At 40.7% G+C, this 27,375-nt stretch overlaps 1 protein-coding gene across 8 annotated transcripts in view; it reads left to right on the top strand.

Moving 5' to 3' along the window:
* LOC129722765 (supervillin) overlaps nucleotides 1-27,375 on the top strand; it is a 433,084-nt gene that overhangs the window by 107,255 nt on the left and 298,454 nt on the right. For 3 of the 8 annotated variants that reach the window (XM_055676487.1, XM_055676485.1, XM_055676484.1), the window contains exons 1-2: nucleotides 10,506-10,777; nucleotides 19,632-23,700. In XM_055676487.1, the coding sequence (XP_055532462.1) occupies nucleotides 10,748-10,777; nucleotides 19,632-23,700 (4,099 nt within the window). In that variant the 5' untranslated portion in view covers nucleotides 10,506-10,747. Of the gene's footprint in view, nucleotides 1-10,440; nucleotides 10,778-19,631; nucleotides 23,701-27,375 lie in introns of those variants that run through there. The other 5 variants (XM_055676480.1, XM_055676481.1, XM_055676479.1 and 2 more) reach the window with 4 other exon arrangements.

Below are 27,375 nucleotides of genomic sequence, written 5' to 3'. Positions count from 1 at the left end.
AAGTACATTCAGTGCCGTCAGTTTCTTAGTTGGTCTTGTTTCCAGGTCGTTGCAAAAACGTCAAAATAAAAAAAATGTCAAAAGTGCTATGTAGAAATAATATGTAGAAATATCAAAATATCAAAAATGTTAAAATGCTTAAAAAGTTAATATTGAAAAGATTATGAAGTGTTGTGTAACTTATATTAAAACAGGGATTTACTTAGTAAAAAAATGTCAGAATCATTTAGCTATATAAAACCTGAATATAAAAAATAACAAACTAAAAATTGGTTGACAAAATACACAAATAATAATATGTGGGGAATTATAATTAGGAAACAACTCAAAATTATATAGTTGGCTCGTTAAACATTAATTTGTATCGTGCCTTGTCAAATAAATGTTGTGTAAACAAAAAAAACTCAAAATTAACATAAATTGAGTGTAGCAATTCAAATTTTAAACATATTTTCTGGCCTTTTATTCAAGTAAGAACAGGTCTTTTTGTCTAAGTTTTCGAAGCTCAAGATAACATATACTTATGAAAATTTGTTGATAGGTAATGTTCGACAAAATGGAATTAAACTTTTACCAGAATTTTTTTTTTCACTGACATTTACGGTTCTATAAATTCCGAAATCAATGCATATTAAGAAATTATGTAATTTGAAGGTCAGATGAGGTAAATGAATGTTTCCTTGGGCGGCCAGAACTCCCTTACCGAAAGAAGAAAGAATACCTCCTACCTGAATTCTGTTACCTGCTTCATTCTAGTAATCGTTGCTGAGGTGTGAAACCGAATTTAGCACCCTGAAAGATTATTTACGGTTGGTTATTAGCTTAAAAATATCTCGATAAGCGTAATTATCACAGCTAGAGTATTTTTCAAAAAACTCAGCACCAGCAACTATCAGCTGGTCGATCAGCCAACGCACAGAGCAACAGTGCTATGTATAATTCGCAAAATTAATCATCGTGTTCAAAGGAATCAGAGATAGTCGAAGAAAAGAAAAGCGAGGAGCCGGGCAAATGACGATCGCGATTTGTTTACACCACATGGCAGCTGCTCTGCCCGGTTCTTTGTTCCGCTTTCCGTAGCGAGCGCCTTGCAGCTGACAGCCGAGTTCACACGCAACGAGAGGAAAAAAGTGGTAATGCGTTTTGATTGATCTAATTGTGCATCCGAACAGTGCCGACAGGTTCAAAGCGGACCTCGGAGGCTGGCTGCAACCATACGACAGTCTTTGCGCAGTGTGAGGCGACGACGATGACGGTTATAAGATGATGGGAAAAAAGCTGGAAAAGATATGCTTCAAAAGCGAACGCAAACGCCGAAGGGAATGCAGCGGATGAGGTTTCTCAAAAGTTTGTTTACATTGATGTATGTTTTCCAATGGCATTTTATAATTTTCTTGGGTCATTGACTTCGGTTGTGTGCTGAGAAAATGTAATCTTTTAATTTGATTGGCACTTGTACTGTTCAGCGTAACCTTGAAGCTTCCAAAGCTACATCGAAAATTATAACCAGCAGCAGATCTTGAAAATTTAGATTTCCTTTCTCTACAAATTGCCGGCAACACCCCGTGGCGGTTCCAATTAACCAATTTATTTCATGGTTGGCTGCTCGAGCATTAGGTATGCTCATACTTGACAGCGCTGCAACAGCGCATAAAAACAAAACACCAAAATCGGTGTTAATTGTTGGTCGGCATGTGAAAACCACTTTTTAATTCAATTGTCTTAATTTCACGTATGCAGTTTACTGGCTAGAGGCTTTCCGTACTAATCACTTGACTGTTGTTGTATGTTAGTTTAGTAGAGTGCGTCGTTTAAACATTCTTTTTTTCCTCTACTTATTTGAGCGACCTCGCAGCAGTTTGCGTTGCTCGACATAACCAAGCGAGCAAGCAAGTGAAGAAACTCGTAAAGAAACGAGCGCTGACCGGGAGAAAGCAATCTGTTTCTTGCTGTGTTAACCATAATATTAAAATTAAATTGAATAATTGAATGGATGAAGTCGAAATCCGTTGGGCTGACGTTGCTCGAGGAAATTTAAGTTAGCGACTCTTGACGTAAGAGGTTGGGATTTTATTTGGAAACGGAAATACAAATAAATAGTGTTTAAAAATACATTTTTGTCATTTTCGACACTGTTGATATTTTTGATATTGTTAGTATTTTTCACTTTTGACTTTTTTGATATTTTTGACAAGTTTTTTTTAACTTTTATATCATTCTGGTTATATTTGCCTTTTTTACAATTTATCCGGAGACAACAACTGATTAGTACAAATGTTATCCATGATAACGGCATACCCTAAAGGTCACTTTCTCATTGCGATCAAAAACTGTTTGGACGGCTGACGCTATCTTCAAGATTTCCCGTCGATCGGAGAACAAACATCCTGAGGCGGTGCGCATCATTCATCCTCGAAATCGGCATTTCTATGGGCGTGTTGTTTACTCTCGCGAAATCTGCGCATGCTAATGTAAAGTGGTGTGGCGAACGCCTGTTGCTCCTTCACCAGTGCCGCCAGATTTCCATTCGTCTATCCGACGTCAGCTTGGGAGTCGATCTAATTTCAAACCGGGTGCGGGTATTTTTTCTACTCCAGGAAATAAAACCCATAAACGTCCGTTTATCTTAGCGATTTTTTTCTGTTGTTGTAGTTCTATTGTTTTAATATTTGAGCTTCGAGCATCTTCACCGCCAGAAGCCATCTGGATTTTCTCCCCGGTTTTTTTTTTATTTATTTGCACCATTCGACATTCTCTCAGTTGAGCTCTCGCATTGCCAGAGCGGATTGTGGAATGTGTAATTTTCACCCGAATTGCACTGAAAAACGGTAGGCGAACATGTGCACCGCCTCCGCCGTTGGGCTATTTTTAATGAACTTCTAATGTAAATAGACAATGTTTCAGCGCAAAGCTGAACGGCGCGCAACTGGCTGGCCAGGGCGCTCGAATGCGAGCGTTATTTTTAAAACAAATTGTAATAATCTTCCAACTGGAGCATAATTTGAGCTCAGGTTTTTTATTACAAGCAGCGCCCTTCGCCATCCTCGATTTGTGTCTCGCTCCGTGAATGCAATCAAAGTTGATCCGAAATGGATCCATCCATCTATGCAATGTCATGCGATTAGTTTCGGGTAATTTACTACTGCCTTTTATTAGCTTTGTTCGTCAGATGTATAGCCATCACGATCGGGTTCATAATTAAAAGCAGCACGTGGCAATGTGCATGATCAGCTTTTATGTTTCGATATCGCGTTTAATGATCTGCATCTGGTTCGTAGTGCGTGTGGAAAAAAACCCAATGTGATAAAAGTCAGAGTTTTGTTTTGCTTTGAACTGGTAAGAAAAGGCAAAGCAAAGTTTTCAACGTTCAACGTATAACAGCCCATCTATGAATAGGAGGATCCTAACATATACAACAACGATTGGATTTTTTTGCAACACAATAAGTTTTTATGAAGAACAATACAACAAAAAGTAAACACATTCAGTTCCCATACAAAAACAAGTGTGTATCGATTTATTTACCTAAAAATAACGACATGTGATTTAAAACATTGGTACTCACTCTGGAGATAATCATAATTTGAATTGAATTCAAACAATGGGATTGAAATTTAATTAATTTAAGCTGGTAATCACCAAACATCTTGAATCTGTCTATATCTTCTCATGATTCCAATTTCTTTCGACATGTAATTATAACTACATTTGTAAACTAACATAGCATGTACACCACATAGGTTTGTCCATGCCCACATAGAAAAATTAAGGAAAAAAGAAACTCTCAAGTCAATCTTAACGATGTTATAAAACTCACGTGTTATTTTGTGTATTTTAAAAAACTGTACGTTTTTCGCGGTTTTAGTAGTATGTTATGACTAAGGACAACGTTTTACTTCAGTAAGTTCGTATGGCGGTAGTAGGTTTACGTCCCTTTTCAAATTATCTCAATCTATTTGTTTTGTGACGTAACGTAATGACATTTTCCTATACTATGTGAAAAGTGCATACGAAAAATCAAACTCATTGCGCGTTTTTAATTTATGTGTCATTCAATTTCTATCGCAATAAAAATTTTAAAATAATAATTAGAGTAAACTTTTAGCATTATCACAAAAAACGTGAAATTCAACAAATATTACAAAAACTCGTAGATCTCTGAAATTTGAGGCGATAGAAGTTTTGTTTCTTACGTAAAGTTTCATAAAATTTATTTATCTACGACTTTCTCGAAGCCCGGAAAGGTCTTGCCTGTGAGAAAAAATAATAGGAGGTTATATCCCAGACACGACCGCATAACTGACGTAAAATTACGTACACTTACTTACAAAACATCCCATATGGATTCTGATTTGTGCAATTCGAAAATGCACTCTGCATAATTTGCGAACACATTTCACGCTAAAATCAACAAATTGTTTTGAGTATGGGTATTTCAAAAATTATGTTGATTTTTTCTATTGCTAGTAAACTGACGTATACTGTAGTAGTACTGAAATGTTGAAAATTCATTTACTGCTCCAATTGAAAACACGTGGTCGCCCTTGAAAGGGTGGGTTGATTTCATCGAATTATGATGCCTTCATTCCTGTTTTCTTCGAAGGCAAAACAGCTCGCTGGGCAATAAGCGACGCTGGATAGAAGCTCGCTCAATTTCTCGTGATTGCGAGTTGCCACTTGCAGAATGATTCTCATTCTAATATCTCTAGCAGTGTATATTGAAGTCTGTGTCGAATAAACAAAAGGTCAAATTCCAGAAGGAATTAGTACCTGGGATTCGCTTTGAAGAGAACTAACGCGACAAGTGGGAGGGGCCACGCACACGGTATTATAGAAGGAAGTAAAAAAAAGGTTTGGCTACGCTACGCGTTGTTGTTTTAGATATTAAAACCAACGTCGCATGCATTAGTTTTGTGTCAACTGTTAGCAAATTCGTCATTAAGATGGCAACGACGACACACGCCGGCAGAGCTTTCAAGGTTAGACTCCCATACTATTTCTGTTACCAGGAGAGTACGCTAAGTCCGAAGTTAAAGTTATTACTTAATAGATATGCTCAAAGTGAATTGTTTCGTTCCTCCTGCCAAGTACAAATTACAATCGGTCTTTTTCAAGGCTACAAATAGCAGTAGTAGCAGTAGCTACTGATACTGGTACTGAATATGAAGTGGAAAAGAACGCTGCGCTGTGATCAACTGACTTTACAAGTACGGGTTATTTAAGAATTGCGATAATTTTTTGAATTTGATCAATAACGATTTGCGTAGTTCTACGGCAATAATGTGGTTGCGTCTCAGGTACATGGTTGCGTTCCAACGTTCAGAAAGCCGAGTGAATTTGTAAAATCAAACTACTCAATATTCACCGATTGATGGATTTTTTTCGTACACTTTTTTGATGTCTGCGTTAGGAAAGTGAGTGTTCTGTATAAAAATGTATGGAGTTATTTAAGTTTTGTTCAATTTGGTTGAATTTCAACTCAATTTTTCTCTTGATTACCCACTTCACTTTACTTCTATGGCGACAGGTCGTTAACGACCCACTACCGAACCCAGAATACGTCTCCACATCACTCGATTCTGGGCTACTCTTTTCCAATCGCCCCCAACACCCGCTAATCGGGCGTCCTCATCCCCACCACAATTCAACAAGTACGGGGTCTACCACGAGTCGCTGACCTCTGCCGGGCTCTGTGCAGAATATTATTCTCAATGGTCGCTCCTCCGACATTCATGTTACGTGGCAAAACCACTATAGCCTGTCGTATTTCATCAGCTTGATGACATCGTCTGCGCCACATTCCATTCTCCAGTTTTCCGCCAAGTATTGAATGTTTGAAGACTCTAGGTGCTCACCGGTCGGCTCCTTCATTGACCAACACTCATGGCAGTAGGGTACCACCGGGAGAATCCGCGTCCTGTAGAGCGCAAATTTCGTGCGGATATGCATGCTGCGGCATCTCAGCTGACTACATAAACCGTAAAAAATCCTGTTTGCAGTTGCTATCCGTCGCTTTACTTTGCGGCTAACTTCGTTGTCATACGTTACGAGAGTACCAAGGTACCCCAATTCGTAATTGAGGAGTGTTATGCCTTGATAATTAGTGCAATCGAGTCGTTGTCTTCGGCCCAACCTTCAAGATGAGCCGATGGATTGCACGTAACAGCTGCTCACGGCCGAACTTTGAAAAGTTCGGCCGGGGGACCGTTCTTTCCAGCTGCCTTGTGGTTTTTTAACTCTTTACAAGCTTCTCTAACCTCGTCATAGCTTGGTGGATCCACAGCTTATCCATCTTCCACAATTTTTCTCCAGTTTCTGTCAACGGCTATATCCTCTACGCCGTTCAGCAACACCTCGAAATGCTGTTTCCATCGCTTGACCACCAGTGTCTTATTGGTTATCAGGTTCCCTTCCTTGTCGTTACACATGACACGGATTGGCACTGCCCTGTTCCTGATTCCGTTTATTACTTTATAGAAACTTCTCGTGTGGTACATGAAAAAGCTAGCCTCCGCCTTCGCAGGAGATCGTTCGAAGTGCTCACCCTTCATGTGTTGATGGATTCCCTTTCCGGCCGCTCTAGCCTCCTGATAACTCTCTCTCTCTCTCATCTGGCGAGTCACACGATTTGCTGCCACCATCGGGTGACCCTAGGCACGGTTTTTCTCGTCCGTAACATTTTGATACTCCGCATTGAACCACGTGTTACGTGCGGTTCCTGCGGTCGTGCTCAACACCTCTAGCGCTGTACCGTGATGTGCCTCCACAGTTCGTCCAGGTCTCCGACCGGTTCACCAATCCGCTCAACAACTTTCCGAGTACTCTGCAGCAACTCCGTCAGTACGCACCAACAATTCCGGCAGCTGACAACCTCTAGATGTACAACCTAGATGTATCCTCCTCGAAGTGCTCATCTTGTAAACGTTGACCAGCCGCGCGCGAATCGTTGCTAGCACGAGATGGTGGTCTAAGTCGACGTTTGGGCCGAAAATGCCGACCCTCAACCAGAGTATGACCGATTTGAGAGCAGGTTTCGCCATTGGGGTGTTGCCATGTTTCGGATATCTTTTCGTGCAAAGTATGTGCTACCGATTGCCATTCCCCTGGATGTGGCGCACCTCAGGGCATTCCTATTACTGGTACCATGGAGGCTGTGTCTTCGAAGACGATTTTTATCATGTCTTGAGCATATGTCTTACCGAGGAGCTCGTAGAACTTCTTCTTCACATCATCTGGTTTATCGTTTGTAGGTGCGTATACATTGATCAGGCTGAAAATGGAGAATCTGCCCAGGATTCTCAACCAGCATAAACGGTCACTGATAGACCTCCACATAATGACCCGCATTGTCTGTTTCCCTTGTATGACGAAACCGACGCCTCGTTCATTTCTCGCATCACTCATGTTTTTCTTCGTCTGAGCCGATGAGGTTTACCTTCGACTCATCAGACTACAGTATATTTCACCACTGCTTTTTCTTTTCCGGACTAATCCAATCGAAATGGTCCTTCGCGAACTTCAACCGCGCCTTCAGATGCTTCAGCGTCAGCATCGGGACGTTCCAGAGCCTTTTACCGTCAAGCACCTACTTCAGATGCCGACGTTGAACTGTCCGGGAATTCACGGACAAGTTCAGTTCGTCTTGGATTTTTTCGAGGCCTTGAAGGGATCTATCTTAAAGGCGCGCTTTACAATAGAGGCATCCTTCGCGGTCGTTTTCCTTGGACATTCAGTCGCTTCGGTTTTTTTTTTTGCGGTCGTGGAACTCGAGAATTGAAACCTTGTTTACATGATAAATACTATCCAGGATCCGAAAAACACAAAATACCACCGAGACACAATCGAATTCCTTCAACAACCGATCGAAACAGCCAAAATGAGCAACTGGTCCTTAGTTTATTCGCACCGGTTTTCAATTTTTGACAGCTATCAATGCTTCTTGCTAAAACGGGTAGCTCTGATTGCGTTAAACTTACGGTTTTCAATGTAGTATAAGTGCTCGCCGTTAGCCTTGTACTGTATTTGAATTGGCAAGTAAAAGCTTATTTGATTTTTGAAGTAGAATACTTCTCTCAGGAAGTTCGGCTACATAGGGATGTGAAATGAAAATCTAAAACTGGAAAAAGTGAGAAATATGTCCAATTTCAAATGCTAATAAATCGGTTAGTTTTCGATGGATTTACTTCGTTTTTGCAGCAATCGATTAGAAAATCTTCTAAGATTCCTACCAAATGCATGAAATTGCAATTTAATTATTCGAACTATTGTACTTTTGAAAATTCTTAAGCCTTGTCAAAAAACAAAATTCGACCTCTGATTGGTCGTTACACGATTGCTTTCCCAAGCACGGTCGGCATAGTTATGAACCTAGTAAATTGGGAATGCATCATTTGGCCTATTTAAGAGCTTCATCAGATAATAAACAGATATTTCATTTGATATTAAATTGAACAACTGAAATTTGAAGAACACAAATGAATATTTGAAGAGTTAATATTTTCTCGTTTTGCGCTATAATTACGTGTTTGCGTCGCTTAGTGTTTGGCTAAGGTCATGCAGAACGCAAATAACGGCGCGATGCGATTCGGCAAGACGAAATGTGTTGAAATGTATAGCTCTACTCCGCCTTAAAAAGAGCTGTACATTTCACCACGGTAAGGCGAATCGCATCGCGCCGGTATTCGCGTTCTGCATAACCGTAGCCTTTGTTCCGTTCCCGTTTAATGATGTCGTATTAAATGTGCATATTACAATTCGGCAGCACTTCAACTTCTCATTTGCACAAAATTTAAAAATATTCAATGAACTTCATTCAAAATATCAGACAAAAAGAAATTACAATACTTGCGGTCGTGGCTTTGCATACAACCTTCCTGTGATTTTTTTGCATTAAAGTGGTCTTAATGTTTTGTTCGACACTGTAAATTTGCACAGCTATCGTTGAAGATTTCAACCAAGAGGAACTCGAATATTTTGAAACTTGTTGCACGACGGAGTATGACAATGAAATAATAACAAAGAAAAAGAAATATTTTCTTAAAAATCTTGAATGAGACACATAGTAGGATGAACGTTGAGGTTATGTTCACTAAGAACATTTCTAATTTTGATTACATCAAAAATGGTTATTAGCGTCAAAACGAATAATTAAATAAATAATATTCGTTTGTTAAATGATAATATGAATTTTAAAAATGTACAAAAATTTGTTCTTCCAAGAGATTCGAAAATAATTTTTGCTGTTTTCCGACATGTTTTTAAAGTTTCTCAATAACATCAATTTAACACGGGTAATATTGGGAAATGCACTTTTTACAAATTTAATTTTAATAGTTCATTTACAATTGAAAAAAAAGCATTAAATTTATTTTTTGTAGGTATTTTTATCAAATCGTTTCATAAACAACATTTTAGTAGCGATTAAATTTTAAAACATAATTTTTGAAAGATATAACCTGCCTAAACCGATATAAACTCCAACTTCAGATTCGTTTTCATAACAATGGCTATGTTTTCCTAGATGCAACGAATAGTTGTATAGAATTATACAATCAGCAAACAGAAAACAGAGACTCAAGAGTATAATAACAGTTCTATTTTACGGGTTTAAATTGATGCTTTTCGGTGACCGAAAAGCATCAATTTAAACCCGTAAAATGAAACAAACGGTGATGAAAACAAGATTCAAACAATAGTTCTATGGTTTAAAGAATTCTACTGTATGTACTATACACAAAAACGGCAGTGATTATTTTTTACTGTATGAATACGTTTTGTGACAATCAATAAAGTAACAAGTAAACACATTAAGCTTCCATAAAAGCAAAACAAGTGTCACTCGATTTGTGTTTACAGAAGACTGACGAAATTTCATGAATAAATTTCAACCCAATTACGTTTTCTCTGTGGAAAGGTAAACAACACAATGTAAACTTCCTCGCTTCCTGGCCTAGCAATTTCGGTGCTGAAATCACGTCCTGTTCCTAAGAATACATTCGGGTAAAATTTGCAAAAAACCACCCAACTCTTCCACAGCTGATCAATTATTTCGCTACGGCTGACTTTCCATTTCTCAATCCGTCACTTCCGTCTTCATTCATCGCCTAAAATATAACTCCGCACTGCACACACTGACTGACCAGACCGCGGGCGCAAGCGATGATGACCGATCGGATTTGCCCCGAACGCTTCGCTGAAGATTATCCTGTGCCCACTCCTCTAAGCTTCAACTGACCCCGTGTGCGTCTAAAAATTATTTTTTCCAACTTTTCTCCTTTTTTTACTGTGCGCTTAAGCTGTAGATGTTTCGAAAATTCTTCGCTCCCGCGTTCTCTCGCCGAATCTCTCGAGTCTCGACCATCCGAAGAGATAAGTATTCCGTCTGGTAGTTGCCTTAGTATGCAGCTAGTAGACACTGCGGTAGGTTAGTATATTAGAGTATAGAACAGTGGAACGGGCTTGGCTCTCGGAAAAAGCGTGCTCAGTACTCGGCCGAAAATCGCACGATTCACACATGTGCCGCGGTGATGAGCTCGGTTCGTGCGGTGTCCGCGGAACATGGCTTGAAGGTGAAAGGGCTTTCGATGAAAAGGACGAGTGATTCAAGTTTCTCATATAAGTTTTCCCTTTGGTCACTTCAGTTTGAATATCATCAGCACTGCCCCAGTGATTACAGCGCTCCAAAGGATTGCAGCGAGCGATTGTTCAACTAGGAAGCTCTCGGAGAAGAGATTACCGAATCGCAGAAATGTCTAACCAAGGAGTGATATTTTTAAGTGTAAGAATGACCAATGCGAGCAGCGGGTAGTGTTCTGAAAAGATTGGCTAGTCATCACATCTGGCTTTAAGATAAACAACGCACAGTTAGCCGCGCTTATTTTTAGCCACCATCGCATCGCGCAAAATCAATTACCAAACACAGTTAATTGCAAACCATTCATCCCGTACGCTCTGCCTGTGTCCGCTGTTTTCTTGCCAGCCAACGCAGGAGACGGGCACCTTCGGATTAAATTTTCAGTCTAATAACCGTGTCAATCGACGCTTGTCCCCGCAGTGAAGTGCGGTTGAGGATGAAAACGGTTTGACATTTGTGTGCGATCAAAGGTGCTGCCGCCAAGTGGAAAAACTGTCAACCATTCAAGTTTGCTTTTGCTGTTTTTCATGCTTTCAAGGTTACACACTCTCTAACCTGAGACTCTCGGTAGGTTCTCCGTATGCAACCGGTGAGTGGGCGGACCAACAACTACTACTTGCTTGATATGAGTCAATTTTCTCTTTGTTGTCACCAGTAAAACTTATCTACGCGTATGCATAAACAAACAAAGAACAACCGTCGCAAATGGCAGCGACTAAAGGCGACGATGACAACCACGGCTAGAATTGCCTGCACATATTCGATGCCGAAGCCAAACGAAATCTTCACGCTCTGGTGCGTGTTTCGCTGAGTAATTAACGTTTTCATTCTCAACGCACAACTGTAAATTGTGCGGTTCTCGCCGTCCGACGGTGGAAGAAGGGGGGAATTCGTAAAATCAGGCGCGGCATGTGCGTCAGCTCTGGTTCTTCAGCGCGTTCTGTTGTATATCTATGCGCTGGTGTTACCGTCTAATCGGTTTCGAATTTCTTGCAGCACACGAAGCTTCCCACAACCGCAACCGGTCGCGTAACAGGAAACGGTGCTAAACGTTTTCTCAAATTTTTCGGAGAAGGGCGATCATTTGATCGCACTGATGTGCTCTTTTTTTTTTGTTCCTTTTGTCTCCTGCTCAGCTTGTTTTGTTGACAAACGGTGGCGTAGCGAACGCACGTAACTGCTATGAAACCGTCGATAATTGTTTGACGGTTGCTGGATCCGATCTTGTGTGGAAACTGTGTTCTCGAAAATACGGACTGTCCTGATCTAGGGAAAGGAAAAACTTAGTTTCCTATTTTAGTGTGTGATATTTTTCGGTTTCAATATTATTACATTTTTATTTTTGGAATAAAAAATAAAACAGAAGGAAAGTTTAAATTGTGTCTGGCTCGTAAATAACACTGTAATAATAGTGAAAAGAACGCGAAAAAAAATTGATTACCTCCCTCTTTTCTCAGCCTCTTTACGGACTCCAAGCTGACAAAAAAATAAATTTAATCAGATACCCGAAGCAAAATTAGTACAAGAGACCACCTTATTTGTGGATGAAAACTTTATAGTTTGCTAAAAAATTTTATACTGAAAAAAGGAATTAAAAAATCAAAATCTTTTATCTTGGAACATGTTCTGCGATTTTTGATTAGGTTTGAAAACCTGGCCAACCGAACGACCATTTCGGATGAGAAAGGTAAACTTTTCATTAAAAACTTAAGATTAAAAAATAATCCTTCCTTTAAAAATAAATGAATGCTAACAAAAATGAAAGCAATATAAAAAATGTCAAATAACAAAAATAACGACAGTGTCAAAAAGCAAAATATCTTGGAATTATACTTGACCAGAAACTAAACTGGAATGCTCAAATCGAACAAATAATCACCATGGATACTCTATGGGTATGCACTGGAACCATTGAAAAAGACTGGAGTCTCAATGGATGTTTATAACAAGTATCAGACCAAGAACAACCTACTGCTTCATTAGTTTGGTTGCCCAAAACGACTGAAAAATCCACTCAAGCTAACCTTGGTATAATTCAAAAATTGGCCTGATCATCAATTTATGAAGCTATACGAAGTACTTCTTCTTCTATTCATCAGGTGGTTAAACTAGAAGTAGAAACAGCGACACCTAAGAATACTGAAAGATTTCCAAATGAATAATATTGGAAAAACCAACGAGGATTGGGTGGAAAAGAAACCAAACTTAGAGATTCCCTACAGAATACAAGGGACAGAACGTGAAAGTTGGGATTAAGCAGGGCCCAGAATTCGTGACGGCTCACTTGGCTTCTACTCTCTTTCGCCACTTTAAACTAGTTTGAGAACGCATCCTATCGCTCCGACAGCTAAGTCGGAGAAGAAAAACCAACTTAATTTATACTGGGTTCCTGGTCACTGTGGAATCGAGGGAAATGCGAAGGCTAACTCACTAGTCAGAAAGGGTCATCCACTAACTTTGGTAGTCCAGAACCTTTTTGTAGAGTATCATCGAGCGCTTCAGAAGCTGAACTCGGTGAATGGGAGAAAGCAATAATCAAAGCAAACTGCGATATCACAAGCAAGTTACGACAATCGAGAAAATCAGAGAGCCATATCGCGAGAAGAGCTTCGTTCTTCTTAGACTCAATAAGAAAGACCTGAGGACATCCATAGGTCTAATGACAGGGCACTGTCCGAGCAAGTATCATCCCAAGAAGCTAGGCAAACTTGATGATGATGAATGTCGCCTTTTTTTGGCGTCGAAAGCGAAACATCGAAACACCTACTCTGCGAATGCCGAGCATTAATACTACGTAGATTGGGTATCTTCGGTGAGGGACACGTGGAACCTGCCGATATTTAGAGGGAAAGTTCCCTGCAAGAGAATAAACCTGTAATAATTCTCTTCAGAGAATTGTAATTATGGCGGGATATTGGATGGAGGAATTAGGTTTTGATATGATTTCTGCCTCTTGACAAAACATAAAGTTCTACTTATGATAAAATTGACCAGAGATGTATGAATTGTGATTGGGACGCGATCTTGGCGAGAGAAACGAGATTTCGATAAGACTCCTTCCTCTTGACATAATAAACCTGCCTAAAGAGAAACGTTGGGTGGGGTCTTTCTCCAGGGAATTGTTATTCGATGATATTGATGGGATGAAGAGAGGATCGTATAGTGGAACAGTAAGCTTGAAACGAAAAGGTAAAACCTCACACACAAGCACGGATGAAAATCAAAAGCGTATCATTCGCTTCAATAGAGATACTGTCAAAAATATGACATGCGGAGAGAAAGCACCTGGGCAATATCACAATAAATCAAATGTCAAAATATCAAAAACGACAAAAGGATCAAAAATAACCCCAAAATGTTTCAATACCGCTTATAGAGGCGTCACTTTTGTCTTCAGAGATATCAAAAAACCATGTTAAGATAGACTTCAACTTGCCTACCAGTATCATCTTACTATTATATTACACAATGTTTTATACGATATGGCGACCGTGTTAAAAAGTAGAAGCCATAGAAGCAAATTTTGCGCTGATTCTAACTTTAGCTTGATTTTGTTCCATTCAACTGGTGACAACTATAATTTTGAATTATTTTTTTACTGCTGTCAAGAAAAGGTAGATGTACTTAGAAAAAAAATTAATAACTTCTCATGATTTTACTTTCATTATTAACGGAAAAAGTATAAGGTTCATCTGATACCGTACTGTTGACGTATTATTGACGTAGGCCAACGAGGAGCTGTTATTCATTACCACACAACACAGTGAGCGAGAGGGTGGGAAACTAAAATTACCACGTCCTTAATTGATACTTGCTAATGTCATTGGTTTCAATTTAATTGCTGCTTTAATAGTCAACGCAAGTGTTCTTTCAACAGGTGCAGGAGTAATTCCTTGGTCCTTACGACTTTTTCAGCAGTCACGAACGTACTTCACACGCATGTACTTCGACATTTCAAAATAAAATTTTATATTCACCAGTCTTAGGAATAAAAATAAACCACCCGTTTCATTCACTTCGAACTTGCAAAAAAAAAAAACGTTATACAACTTTAGTCAAAATTCGGCATATTTTGCTGACAATAAAGGTTTGAGAACATTCAAAGATTTCGTAGAAATAAAAATGAAAAGGGAAATTTACAACGCTAATTTTCCAATACTTTTGCCACTTTTCTGTATATATAAAGAGAAAAATAAATAACTATTCAATTGTAGATTTGTTTGTCCTGATAAGTACAGTGCACGCTGCGCCGGTTTGCGAACTTCTACAAAGTTTCTTGGTATAGTTAGGGCTTCTATTTGGATGTTTGAATGAGTTCGGAATTCAGCCTCGAACGTGGCGTTGCGGTGCCAAGCTCTCTTCCTTACACGCTAGAGCTTAGCGGGTTTCGACAAAGTTGTAGATCTCTTAATTTTATGAAACTTTTCAGAGTATACGAAATTTCTAACTCTTCAAGTTCCTGAGAACTACGAGTTTTATAAACTTTTTTTCTGAATTTCACGTTTTATTGTGATAATTTTATGAGTTCGCTCGAATTGATTTCTTACAAATTTTTTCTTGATAGAAATTGAATAATTACTTCATTTTCTTCTGAGTACGGAAGTTTTTCAAGTACTTTAGTGAAAATATAAAAATTTTTGAAAAAATACACAATTTTGTGAATTAGATATCTCATCGGTTAGCAAGTATTAGCAAACCTTGATTTTTTCTAAAAAATTTCCGTCAAAAAATCTTCATGTTTTGAAATTTTGAGAGATTTTTTTGTGTTTTTGTGATATTTCAATTTGAGTATAAACATAGGTTTCATGTAAAAATACAATTGCTATGTATTTATTGCACGGAATACACAGTACAGTACCTTCCAGTTGGTCTCGAGGTAAGATGCTGGCCCAATAAGCCAGTCTTCGTAGGTTCGAGTCCCGGTTCAGAAGAGACTGTTAGTGTCAGTAGGATCGTAGCGCTAGCCCCGCAATTGCCCTGTACATCAAACAGTTGGCTTCGAAGTCTGTATGATAAACAGAAGGTCGAGTTCCGAATCGGAATGTAGCACCAAGGTTTTGGCTTTGCTTTTAATCAGTACATATGAAGCATATTCAACTATACAACTTTTGCAAGTTTCATCATTCTCGCTTCTACTTGCACGAAGCTGGTCGTTGTTTTCTCTAAGACAATGAATGTTAATTGAAATTTAGTGTTTTTAACTGTGTATTTTTTTTTACGAGGCGCTATTATTTCCTTACAACTGATTTCCACACACCTTTTCTATTTCTTTCCAACCGGGCCCTTATAATCGCGTAGGTAGAAGGTGACTTAAACAGGTTTTGTCTCTCGCTTTCTGAACGTCCTATTCATTATTTTATTGCTCACAACGCTAGTGTCAACATCACAGCTGCTACGAAAAATAAAAAAACCGGAGCTAGCAAGTGTTTTTATATAGGAAAAGTTTCTATTTAGGTTTTGTTGTCCGTCATTTTTTACCCACACGATTGTGTGAGCTCGGTCGGAAAGGGCTATACAACCAAAGGTTTCTGAGCTTAAAATAAAACCTATCTCAAAACCCATACGTCCTTTTAGAAAATAACTCATGGGTCTGACAAATCTCTTCATCTGTGAAAAATGCTCAATTTGCTAAGCCAAATATGTGTTCAAAGTTTCATTCAAAAAAAAAATGGTCGATATTCGACCATAGGTCATTTGGCGCGATTCTGCTCTACTGGAACCCTGAGAGAAACAATTTTCTTTTCCGATTTCTCCCCTGTTCTTTTCTAGGTTTTCATTACATGGCTTTCAAAACTCTCTGCCTTTTTTTGTTGCCTACTCATTTCGCTGCCATGTAGTCGTCGTAGTTTCTCTCGTGGAAAACAAGGTGTCTACTATCAGCACTTTATTCTGGCGAAGGAATGTCGAAAAAGTTTTCTTTTTCAGACTATGTAACAGAAGGTAGCATCGAACTTCTGTATCATGGAGTTTTTTTTACTATACTTCTGGCAGCTGCATGACCGAGTTGCATGGGAACTTTCTCAAGAAGACAAAACTGTTGAGACCTATTTCTAAACGAGATTCGAGAAGTTGATTTGTTGTTTTCGAATTGATCGTTGACTGAACTACGCAACAGTTAATCTAAACAGCACGTGCACGGCACGGTAAGCGGTATCGCTGATGATAGCAGAAAAGCACTTCATCACTTAAGATATTCTCTTTCTTCAATATTCTCACACAGTCATTTTTCTACTGCAACGCAGCCCGTATTAAGCGCGCCAAACCACTGTTTTTTCTAATGCCGTTTTGCAACATCAATTTTTATAATTTAAGCTACGTCCTGTCTTTCAATCTGCGTCTCTCTGCAATACTCTCAAAATTCACATTTTTCCATCATCGCTACACCCCCCGGGCGGAATTTCTGGCTACGCCATAGTGGAGTAAGGGAACCTCAAATTATTCAAAAAGTATAGTTGTGTATTGGACCTAGCAAATTAAGTATTTTCCGCGGGTGGACAAATTTTTCAAACTGAAGACTAATTTGCTGAAGAGGCGTAAGCATTTTGGCATATGTTTGATTCAAAGCTTTGTAGCTCAGAATCCTTTTGTTGTACAGAAAAAAAGTTTGAAAATGAATTATATGCAAATAGTAGGAGGGTGGTATTCAAGACACGACCGCATGACGTTGACTACCGTATTCTTATATTCCATTAAAACAAATAGTAGAGGGAATTGCAACGCTTCTTTTACAAAACTTCGAGGCACCAAAAGGTACCAGTTGCCGATTATTCTTGTTTACTGGTTAGTCCGTCCAGAATTTCAGCTATTTTAGTATTTTGCAGTAGCCTTATACTACTAACAGCCACCAGCATTACGAGTGAAACCGGCATTAGATGAGCGGTACTATTTTGTTTTTCATCCTTTCAGCTGCTAACACCTAGCGTCCGTATGTAACCGGTACGGTTTAGTAATGAAACTGATGGGGTGAAATGTTCGAACGGTACCTTTTATACCAAGGCTTCGTCAGTTAGTTAGAAAGAATGAGGGGCTAAGTAGAAAATGAAACGCAAATAAACATCGGAAGCATAAAGGACAACAACAATAACAACATAGTCAGATCGATTGGTGTCGACTGTGCTAGTGATTAGCTGCGCGATATGATTTAGACAATCGATATTTATTACCAATTTTCCAATAGTGTATCTCAAACAATAGTTTTTTTTTGTTACTTAAATTTAAATTTAGAGAATTTCTAATCGATTGATGCCAAAACCTCTGATTATAAATGACTTAAAAATAAGCGTTCAAAACCTGACCACTTTTCCCCGGTTTGAATTAGGCGTCGTACACAAATTACGTAAAGCATGAAGGGGGGAGGGGGGTTGAGTCTGCGTTACTTATTGTTACATAGGGGGGGAGGGGGGGTGTAGTAGGGACAGTTACGTAATTTGACGGGGGAGTCATATTGAACGTTACTTACCGTTACATAAGGGGGGGAGTGGGTCTGAAATCTAGATTTTTAACGTTACGTAATTTGTATACGACGCCTTACTAGATTTTCAAATTCAGGTGCCTAACTTCGATATAGACGTTAGTCAACGTCAATAACAATGCTTTTAAAATATAGAGACTCATTGGAATGTATGATCACACAATTCGGCCTCGATTTAAATTCCGAACACTTCGACTTGATCGCTAGAAGATAGATAGATAAACCATCCAAATATTGATTGTCACGTTTTTCAACGCTTGCTGATTCGCTGGAAGTGGCCCTACAGTGAAGAGCTGGGCAAGAGAAATTCCAAGGAACGAAATGGTATGAAATAATTATACTTTGTATTACATAAGCTCCAATAATCAGATTTTCATTGGTATAAGAAATTTGTGCGTACTTCCAAATCGGTTGGCGTAATTTTGCTCTCATGTTTTAATTGAAGTGCCGCTCTGCTCCTAAAAATTTGATGATATTGTCTGTTTAGGCTTTCAGTAACTCTTCAAGTGTATCGTAATTTTTCGGGTTTTTATCTCAATTTGTACAGAGCTTGTTTACGTAAACTCGGGTTTACTGAACCTTTTTAATTAATTTGAAAAGAGCACTTTTTCACTTTCTGAACAATTTTAGGATTCGTATCTTTACGTAATCACATGATATCAGTACTATTACGGTGAGACTTTACCGAAACATAGCGGAATTTTCATCATTCCAATATTTCAAAGCAACAGTTAAAATTTCTAATTGACGGAATAAAAATTTGTATGCAATATCTAAAATGACAGAAACGGCTTAATACACACAGAAGTAATAGGGAGCATTTTTGGGTGCCAAGCTTTCGTAAAATATTTTCTTCACATTTCATTTGTTAATGACACAATTTGTCAAGAACACTTCCAAGTGCTATTTTGAAATTTGTGATATGATTTCATCGTTCCAAACTATACACAGGTATTCCATTTGGAGCAAATTAAAAAAAGCACGTAAATCTCACCACCGCTGCTGATAAGCTCGTTTCTTCGGTTCGTTTGCGCATACTTTCTCACAGGAAACGCACACACGACATTTTCAAACAAGTAGATTTCCAATTCCACGTCACAAATCAGCTAAACGAACCGTACTAAATTAAAAGTGTCTCCATGTGCCGCGGTGGCTATTTTTTCATTCCCCCCAAGCGCACTACAGTTAGCCGCTCAATGAAATTAACGATCATTCACCGATGCGCGGCTATTATCTAATCTCACTTTGCATCGAGACGACGCTCGAACCTCTCACAGAAAAAAAAAAAACGAGGGTACCGGTAAATTCCAAACCACAATCCATTAAAATCGAATTAATTTCCGCTGCAGTGAGTCGGCACTTTTCCCACGGCGCGGATGTGCGCCTCCTTTGTTTGGTAAACAATCCCCCACTGTCATTCGTCACCTCGCGCAGCGATTGCTCATTTTGACCGCTTGATGCTTAATCAAATGCTAATTTTGAATTTATGTTTTTCTCTTCTCTTTTTTCTCTCTTTCTTACACATAGACTATACAAACGGCATCGCCCTGGAGGCCCCAGCTGCCGCTACCGAAGGACATAACCTTGCATGTGCAGCAGCAACAACAGAAACAGAGCATGGATAAGACGTCCTCGAAGAAGGACAAAGACAAGAAATGGTCACTTGGGAACCTGTTCCGTCGGAAGCAGAAGAAAGAGCTGGACTATGAGTCCAGCTCGGAGGAGGATCGGAAGGCGGGATTCCTGCCGGTGAAGCAAAACCGAACCCAAGCGGTTGGACAGAGTGGAACCCTGAATGGGAAGCAGCGCAAGAAGCGATCGAACAAACATCACGGGGGTTTCGATCACATCGTAGTCAGTCAAAACCATGGGAATAGTTATGGGTTTAAGGAAAGTGATAGTGTGAATTCTATTGATAAGTACGTAGTTTCCATGGGCTCTCTAGATAGGAGAACACGAAGAGACGCAGGAAAAATAAAGGACGGTAAGGAGTCTTCCAGTGATGAGGAATCGCACAGATCATCGTCGATGTCTAGGTTTAGGAGTGACGATAGTTTAGGAAATCACAGCGCAAGCTCAAACCGAAGGTCTAGAACGGCCAGAACGGAGCGATATTTGAAGCGGATGTCAAAGGATGGAGAGGGTAGTCCTGTTAGTCGATGGCACACGCAACCGATATCGCCAAGCATGCTTCACGGTAGCATACAATCCGTAGATAACGTTCATCGTCGGGGGTACCCAGCAGGAGGTCATCCGAGTTTGAGAAATTCCTCTAGTCTGACCAATGTGCCTCATCTGTTTCACCCTCCTAATCCATACGCCCAACAGCAGCAAATCTACCAGATCAATCCATCGGCAACGTATGAGAATAGTTTCTATATTCAAAGCAAAGCGAATTCCATACGGGACGCTATTCGAAGTCCTCCGCCGGTGCCACCACGGGATCCGCAACGTAGATTGACTATTGGCCATCCTCAGGACGCCCGGCCAATTTCATACGCGTTTGATCGAACGCAAATGATCGCAACTCAACCCACCAGCAACATTTGGCAGCCGAATGGAAAATGTATCAGCGATGATCGTCTTTGGGGTCCCAATGTTGTTTTCCATCAACAGACTTCCACACCTACCAATTTTGTTAATCCACATGTTACCGTTTCTCCCCGACCGTCTTCCGTTCAGCCTGAACCGGTTCAGAAGCGTTACATTTCGCGACATCCACAGCAGTCAAATCATTCCCCAAATCAGGGATATATCGTAATACAGCAACAGCAGCAGCACCACCACCATCATCACCCACATCGCCATAATCTTCAGCAGCAAATGTCACCACAACCACAAGCTCAACCTCAGCCTGAACCACAAGCAGCACAACAGCCAAAACGACCGGCCGAATACCGGTACGTAACCGATGTCACGCCGCGATCACGGAAACCGATTCAAATTCAAGATCGGACCTTTGAACCTTTCGAACAGCCGCAACAGCAAGTTCCAAAACCATCGTCTCCACCACAAGTTGCCCAACCACAACCCAGTCCAACGGTCTATATCCGAACACGACCTCTCAAGGGGGACCCAGAAGAGCAGGGAACACCGAAGACCCCCCAGCAATCGGCTTCAGCCTTCTGGCGCAAGATAGAAGAAGAACAAAACTCCATCAACCGGCACAGCCGAGCGAGCGATCGAAAGCAACCCGTTCCGGGTGCTAGCTCCCGCTCGGTATCAACATCTCGTGCCCTAGAAATTATGAACCGCAAAAATCACCAGCTGACAAAAGAACTAAGCAATCTGCTTGACAACGATAGAGACAATACCTCTGGAGGTCGTCTCTATCTACGGCAAGCGCAGGAAGCCAGAGAAAAGAAGCTTGAGGTTAAGAAAAAATCCCGTTCGCCACCGAAGAACAAGTACGAAGAGCACGTAGCGAAAGCAATCGCCCAACCATCAACACCAGCAGTCGCATACAGGAAATTCAGCACCGGAGGTGAAGCAAAATCAACCCTTGATTTCAGTCATACGAGATCACCACCTCCTCCCCCGGCACGGGGAATCTCCATGCGCAACTCCTGCTCCGAAGAGGAACTATCGAAGAAGCAAAAATCTGCCAACCTGGAAGAAGCCATCAACGAGCTAGAGGCAATCTACAAAAGCCTCCGACTGAGCGACGAAGATCTACTCGATCGAGCCGAACTGCGAGATGTTCCAACGCCGACGCTGTTCAAGAAGAAAACGAAAGCTACCTCCGAGTACGAAGACGATGAGGACGAGCGCCGCAACTCCGAACCGGATATCCAGTTGGATGACTTGAGCTTCCGTAGCATCAAACAGGCGAACGAAAAAATCAAAGCACTCGAAATTCAACCCCCGTTCGGTATTCCACTGGGACCGATTCCACCCTCACCGAATACGGACTATTTGAGCGTACAAGCGGCAAAGCCGTGTAAGCCAAGATTCATACCGAAGCGATCGCCAGATCTGGTGGCGGATGACTTGGCCTTCCGGCAGTTGCGCCGCGACAAGGACCTACAACAGAGTGTGGATCGAGCTAATTGCTACGCTCCCACGGCGTCGGATGTGAGCACGGAAGAAAAACCCATCGCAAGCTACGTGGAGGACGTAAAGAAAAAGCGAAACAGTTCCAAACTGACGTCCAATACGCTGGCGTCGAACATTTACAATCTGATTCAGAGAGATGCGGCGAAACCTTCGGGTGGCAATCTAGAGGACTACTATAAGATTGAACAGGTTGTCAAGAGTGTAGCACCGGCTGAGGGGGTGAAGGTGAAAAAACCGGTAAAGAGAGTGGAACAGCGTGCGAAGAGTGGATCGCCAAAGCTGACGGGAGGTGCAGTTTTTAATTTGCCTTCAACACTGAAGTCTACTTCCCCGAAGGCGGTAGCTCTGGCGTCTTCGGAGAGTAGCACCAGTACGCCCACCTCGTCGCGGACAAAAACCAGCCCAGTAATAGTGGGTGCAAAGCACAAAGCCGAGTTCGAGGATATTTTGAACGCGATTGCACAGGAAGCGAAAAGTACGAGTGAAAAGTTGGGAATGGATCTGGCGGAGCTTAGGAAGGAAACGAAATCGGTCTCGAGTGGAACCAGTCCGGAAACTAAGCCGAATAGTAAAGTGGTTGCTCCCAAGGAAAACGCTGCGGTTGTTGGGGGTAGTAGAAAGTCTTCGATGAAAGTGGAAGAAGCCGTTGAAGAGGTGAACGAGGCGGCGAAGTATTGTCAGCAAATGTTGAGGAATGTAGCGGAAGGATCGAAGGTAGAGGTGGAAAAGAAGGTGGTTCAGGAGATCGCGGATACTTCGAACGCTGCAATGCTGTGTCATGGGATGATCAATAGAGTGATTATGCCAACTTCAGTTACCACAGTGGAATCGTCTGAGAAGTCAGTAGTTCCGAGTGTGTTTAGAGATTTGACACCGGTACAGGTTGAGGAAGAAGAGACGTTCGAGTCGTTATCCAAGCGCTGCCAGGAGCAGTTGAGTGAGTTGGAGGATTTGAATGATGAACAGAAATCCGCTATTGAACGGGATTATGATAATTTGGTGGAAAGTATCAAACCCTTGGAGTCCGATTCGGATAAAAAATCAACGGAGGAGGAGATTGACATTATTATGAAGGAATGTGGTATCGAGAATGACGTACAGATTACGATCAACTCGGTGCCTTTTCAGGAAACCGACATCATGACTGCGGGGAGTTATAAGCACAGTAAAGAGTCCAGCTTGGATTTGAGTGATATTCACGGGCCTTCCCTAACGCCTCCCGATCCGAAATCCTCTAGCGAGACGGAACAGTTCCCAAAATCATCCGACTTGACATCTTGTAACTTTCTATCGTCTAGCGATTGTTTGAAATCTAACAGTGACCGTCGCAAGTCCAGTTCATCCACTGGAAGTTCCAATATCGCTTTCGCTCTGCCAACCGAATCGACGACGGTGGGCGAAGTGATGATTGCTTCCGTGAGTACGTCTCAAACCGAAGCAATGCCGACGTCGCGTGGTTCACCCTCGGATGGTGAGTCCCAGTACAACTCATCCGAAGAGCTGGCGATGATTTTCGGCATCAAGAGTCCAACACCGACAGGTAAAGGTCATGAATGTAGTGGAGAGTCATTGTTGTGTGCATCCAAAAAGCATGGTGTGTCCGCTGCTATCACTACCAACACCAACACTTCAAACACTAATACAAATCCAGATAGTAATACTAGCGCTAACAACACTAGATTTCACGAGGTAGACAGTTTCTACCGGTCCGTGAGCTTTGCCCACAGTACCCAGCTAGACACGATCGTCGAAGACTTGCATGAGTTTGAGCTAGAGGGCTGCGAAAGTGGCGAAGCGGCTGGCGAATCGAAGCTGACGAATCCGGAGATAGAATCAACCACAACTGATTCCGGAAACGTCAGCCTGACTGACTTCGGCAGTGAGTTTACCGCCGAGCGACGCGTGACCTTTGTCAACGAGATTCAGATCGACGCCGGTTATCCGTACAGGAATGAAATTCACATTCCGGAGATCTTCATTGAAGACGTAGACAGCGCGGAAGCAACGACGACAAGTTCAGAGGAAACTGACGGCGCAACAGCTGGAGAAACGTCGCCAAACAGTGAAATCGTTGATGACCCGAAGGTGGAATCCTTGGAAGAGTTCGAAAAGCTTATGAAAGAACGTCCCCCCAGTGACAGTGATGGTAATCCAAGGAAACGAACGAACGACAGCGAACGTGACGACCGACCAAGCGGCAGCCAACGGCTGAAGCCAACAGATGGCGGTAAACGCAGCAGTAGTAGCATTGTTCAGCCACAGCATGTAGTACTAGCATGCACCTACGGTTTAGCTAATAGTAATTTTGATTATATTACCGTTATTGCTATCATTATCGCCATCATCACACTGTTTGCACTGTTGGTTCTGTGAAACCAAAACGAACAAACAAAAAAATTGGCTGGCATTGAAAACAAAAACAAAATTTCAGCACAAATTTGCAACCATGAAACGCTTGCGCAACTTGCTTGAGTGTAAGTTTCGATAAATGACGTTTATGTTGTTGTTGTTATTATTTACTAACCAAGTACACCCCGTTTAGCTGTTTGTGATTTGCTTAAAGCATTAGTTGCGCTTCAGAACCTACTTGACGCTAATCAGAAAAGTAAAAAACAAATTTTAACCTCAACCGGTAACAACTAAGCTGAGAACGTGTGCTATCTGAAAAGTACTTTTTTTTGTTGCCAGGAAACGCGAATGTGCCATTGTTTATCGTTGCCGAAACTTTGCGCAATTTTGCACGCACACGCACACATTACTCACTGCCCACTCTCATGTCCTCTCTCACATTGATGTAGAACCCTTTTCACAATGCTTAAAAACATAAACTAGCTTCCGTTACCGTTGTTTTACGATACAGAATTGTCAATGGATTAAAATTTTACTGTCGTGGCTTACTGTGTGTTTTCCCCTTCTCTGTTAACACACCACCCGTCTGTCACACAACTGTCAATCTTCTAGCCGCGGAATCCGAATCGATGCGACGCGACGATTCCGCCTCCAGTGCGTACCCTTCGCCACCGGCTCTGGAACGGTCCAGGGCGGACAATCGGGATTCCGGAGGAATTCAAAACCTTTGCTTTTGTTTGCTATAGAAGGCCCCGCGTGTGGGTCAAAAGTGTGCACAAGTTTTCCGGCCAACGCAACCGAGCCGCTCCTACGAACACCTCCCACGTTTGCCGGGAGCGGCTTAGGCACGACATTCTTCATCGTTAGAGAGTTAGTTTTCCACTTATGAAATGTTTTGTAAATTATGTATATTATAAGCTGCGCTATACGAAGGCTTCGGTTTTGCTGCAATTTCTACCATTACTTAGCTGTTAGACTGCATCATGTGCCAATGACAAGTTGATAATAAATTAGCATTAACTACTTCACCGAAAGTACTATTTAGCTTTAAAGTTTTGATTGTAGAAACCCCCACAAACAAACAAAATACTAAATTACCATTTCTTTTTCTCCATCAAAAACACTCTGTTTAATTTTTCTTCTAGATTTTTACTATAACTAAGTTCGTCTAAACGCGTAGGACAAAACGAAACAGAAAGCTAAAATATTACTCGACAAATGCCAAAATAGACAAACAAAGCGAACTGTGCAACGCCATTACAGAAACCATTGTTATGAACCGTAAAACACACAAAAAAACGAAACAAGTCACAACAATGGAACTGAGTGTAAATATAATCAGTACGATGATTCATTTACAGCAGCAACAAATTTGACCACCTTGCAGTGGTAGACGATAGGGTAACTTGTAAATATACAAAGTAAAAAATATATATTGATTGTTGAGAAGTCTATCCAGATAAGCTTAAGAAGTATAGAGTATCTACAAAACTATTTTCGTTGTATTTTGATAGCAGAACAAACAAAGTTTTACCATTTCAATCTATTAAAAAGGCAGCTTCCAGCACCAGCGTTGCTTGAACCACGAAATAAGTTGATTGGTGTCACGCTGACAAATCAAGCATCATTATCTTAAATAGAAATTATATTTTTGTTCTTTGTTAATTGGTCACTTTGAATAAATAATAAAATAAAAATCCTCTAATGGTTTTGTTTTAATCTGAAATGCGAAGATTCGAGTAAACGACTCAACCATACGCCTGAGACGGAACCAATTTACGCTAGATTCTTAACCCCAATTTCAAACGCCCCGAATCATCTCATTTGCTTCTTCATACATGTTTTAAAAGAGGTCAAAAAATGTTAAGTAAATCATGAGAACTTTCCTTTTCGCCCACAGGACCTTCCGAATCCGCCAGAAACTAATTTCCTAACAAAACAAAAATGCTGCTTAATGGATCGAGCTAACACCATCTCATTAACCTGATCGTTAAGTTATAACACAAATGAACAAATGTACAAAAAAAAAAACATTACTACGTCGTCGCTGGTGACGCCCAAACTAATCACTTTGTTGTTTGAAATAAAAAATCTGATTCTGAATGGAAACGCATGGTGTTTTACTAATTTCCTATGATGGGGCAAGCAACCGCGTGGTCAAAAGTATCACATTGCCATGGCGCGGGTGAAATGTTTCGGTGAAATATTTCCCCCGGCTAACGTTCGCTGCACGAAATCTGTGTTTCTCGTGTTTTAGCTACGAAAGCTTAGCTGTGCATATGATGACAAACAAAAAGCTCATGGAGCTTACTGTATTCTGCGTCTCCTTCTTCAAAGTCGTTGAGCTTAACCTTATGCAAGTAGCCCTCTGACGGCTGGTGTTTGAAACTCAACATCGTCAAAGTAATGAAATACTTTCGCAGGGTAGTGGTACCGTAAGCGATCGGAATGTAGAGAAGAGGCGTAAGATTTGTTATTCTTTTTTATTAGAATAATTCAACTCATATTAATATGCAGATATGTTTTTGAGTTATAGCTATCGATAGATTTCTTAAAGCAACAGACCATGAGGTAAAACTGACACAAAAAGCCAAGAATAAATTTGAAAAGAAAAGTATTTTACTCATTATTGATATTTTTTTATGTACAGTGTCAAGCACTATTCCACACGCAAAAATTGGATGGTGTGGAACCACATCAATATTGTGTTTAGTTAGCATATCTCTCAATACTGATGATTTTGGCATTGATTAGATTAACCCTCTAGTGCCCAAGGTAATTTCTAGACGGGCTTCGATAAAATCACTATGAACCGTTATAAACACTTATTAAGTATTTATTGAAGCTTTTTAGAGGTTTGACTGAT

Source organism: Wyeomyia smithii, chromosome 2, assembly GCF_029784165.1.
Source record: "Wyeomyia smithii strain HCP4-BCI-WySm-NY-G18 chromosome 2, ASM2978416v1, whole genome shotgun sequence".
Taxonomy (NCBI): domain Eukaryota; kingdom Metazoa; phylum Arthropoda; class Insecta; order Diptera; family Culicidae; genus Wyeomyia; species Wyeomyia smithii.
The sequence above is the reverse complement of the archived record's forward strand: the minus strand, read 5'-3'. Positions and strand labels throughout refer to the sequence as shown.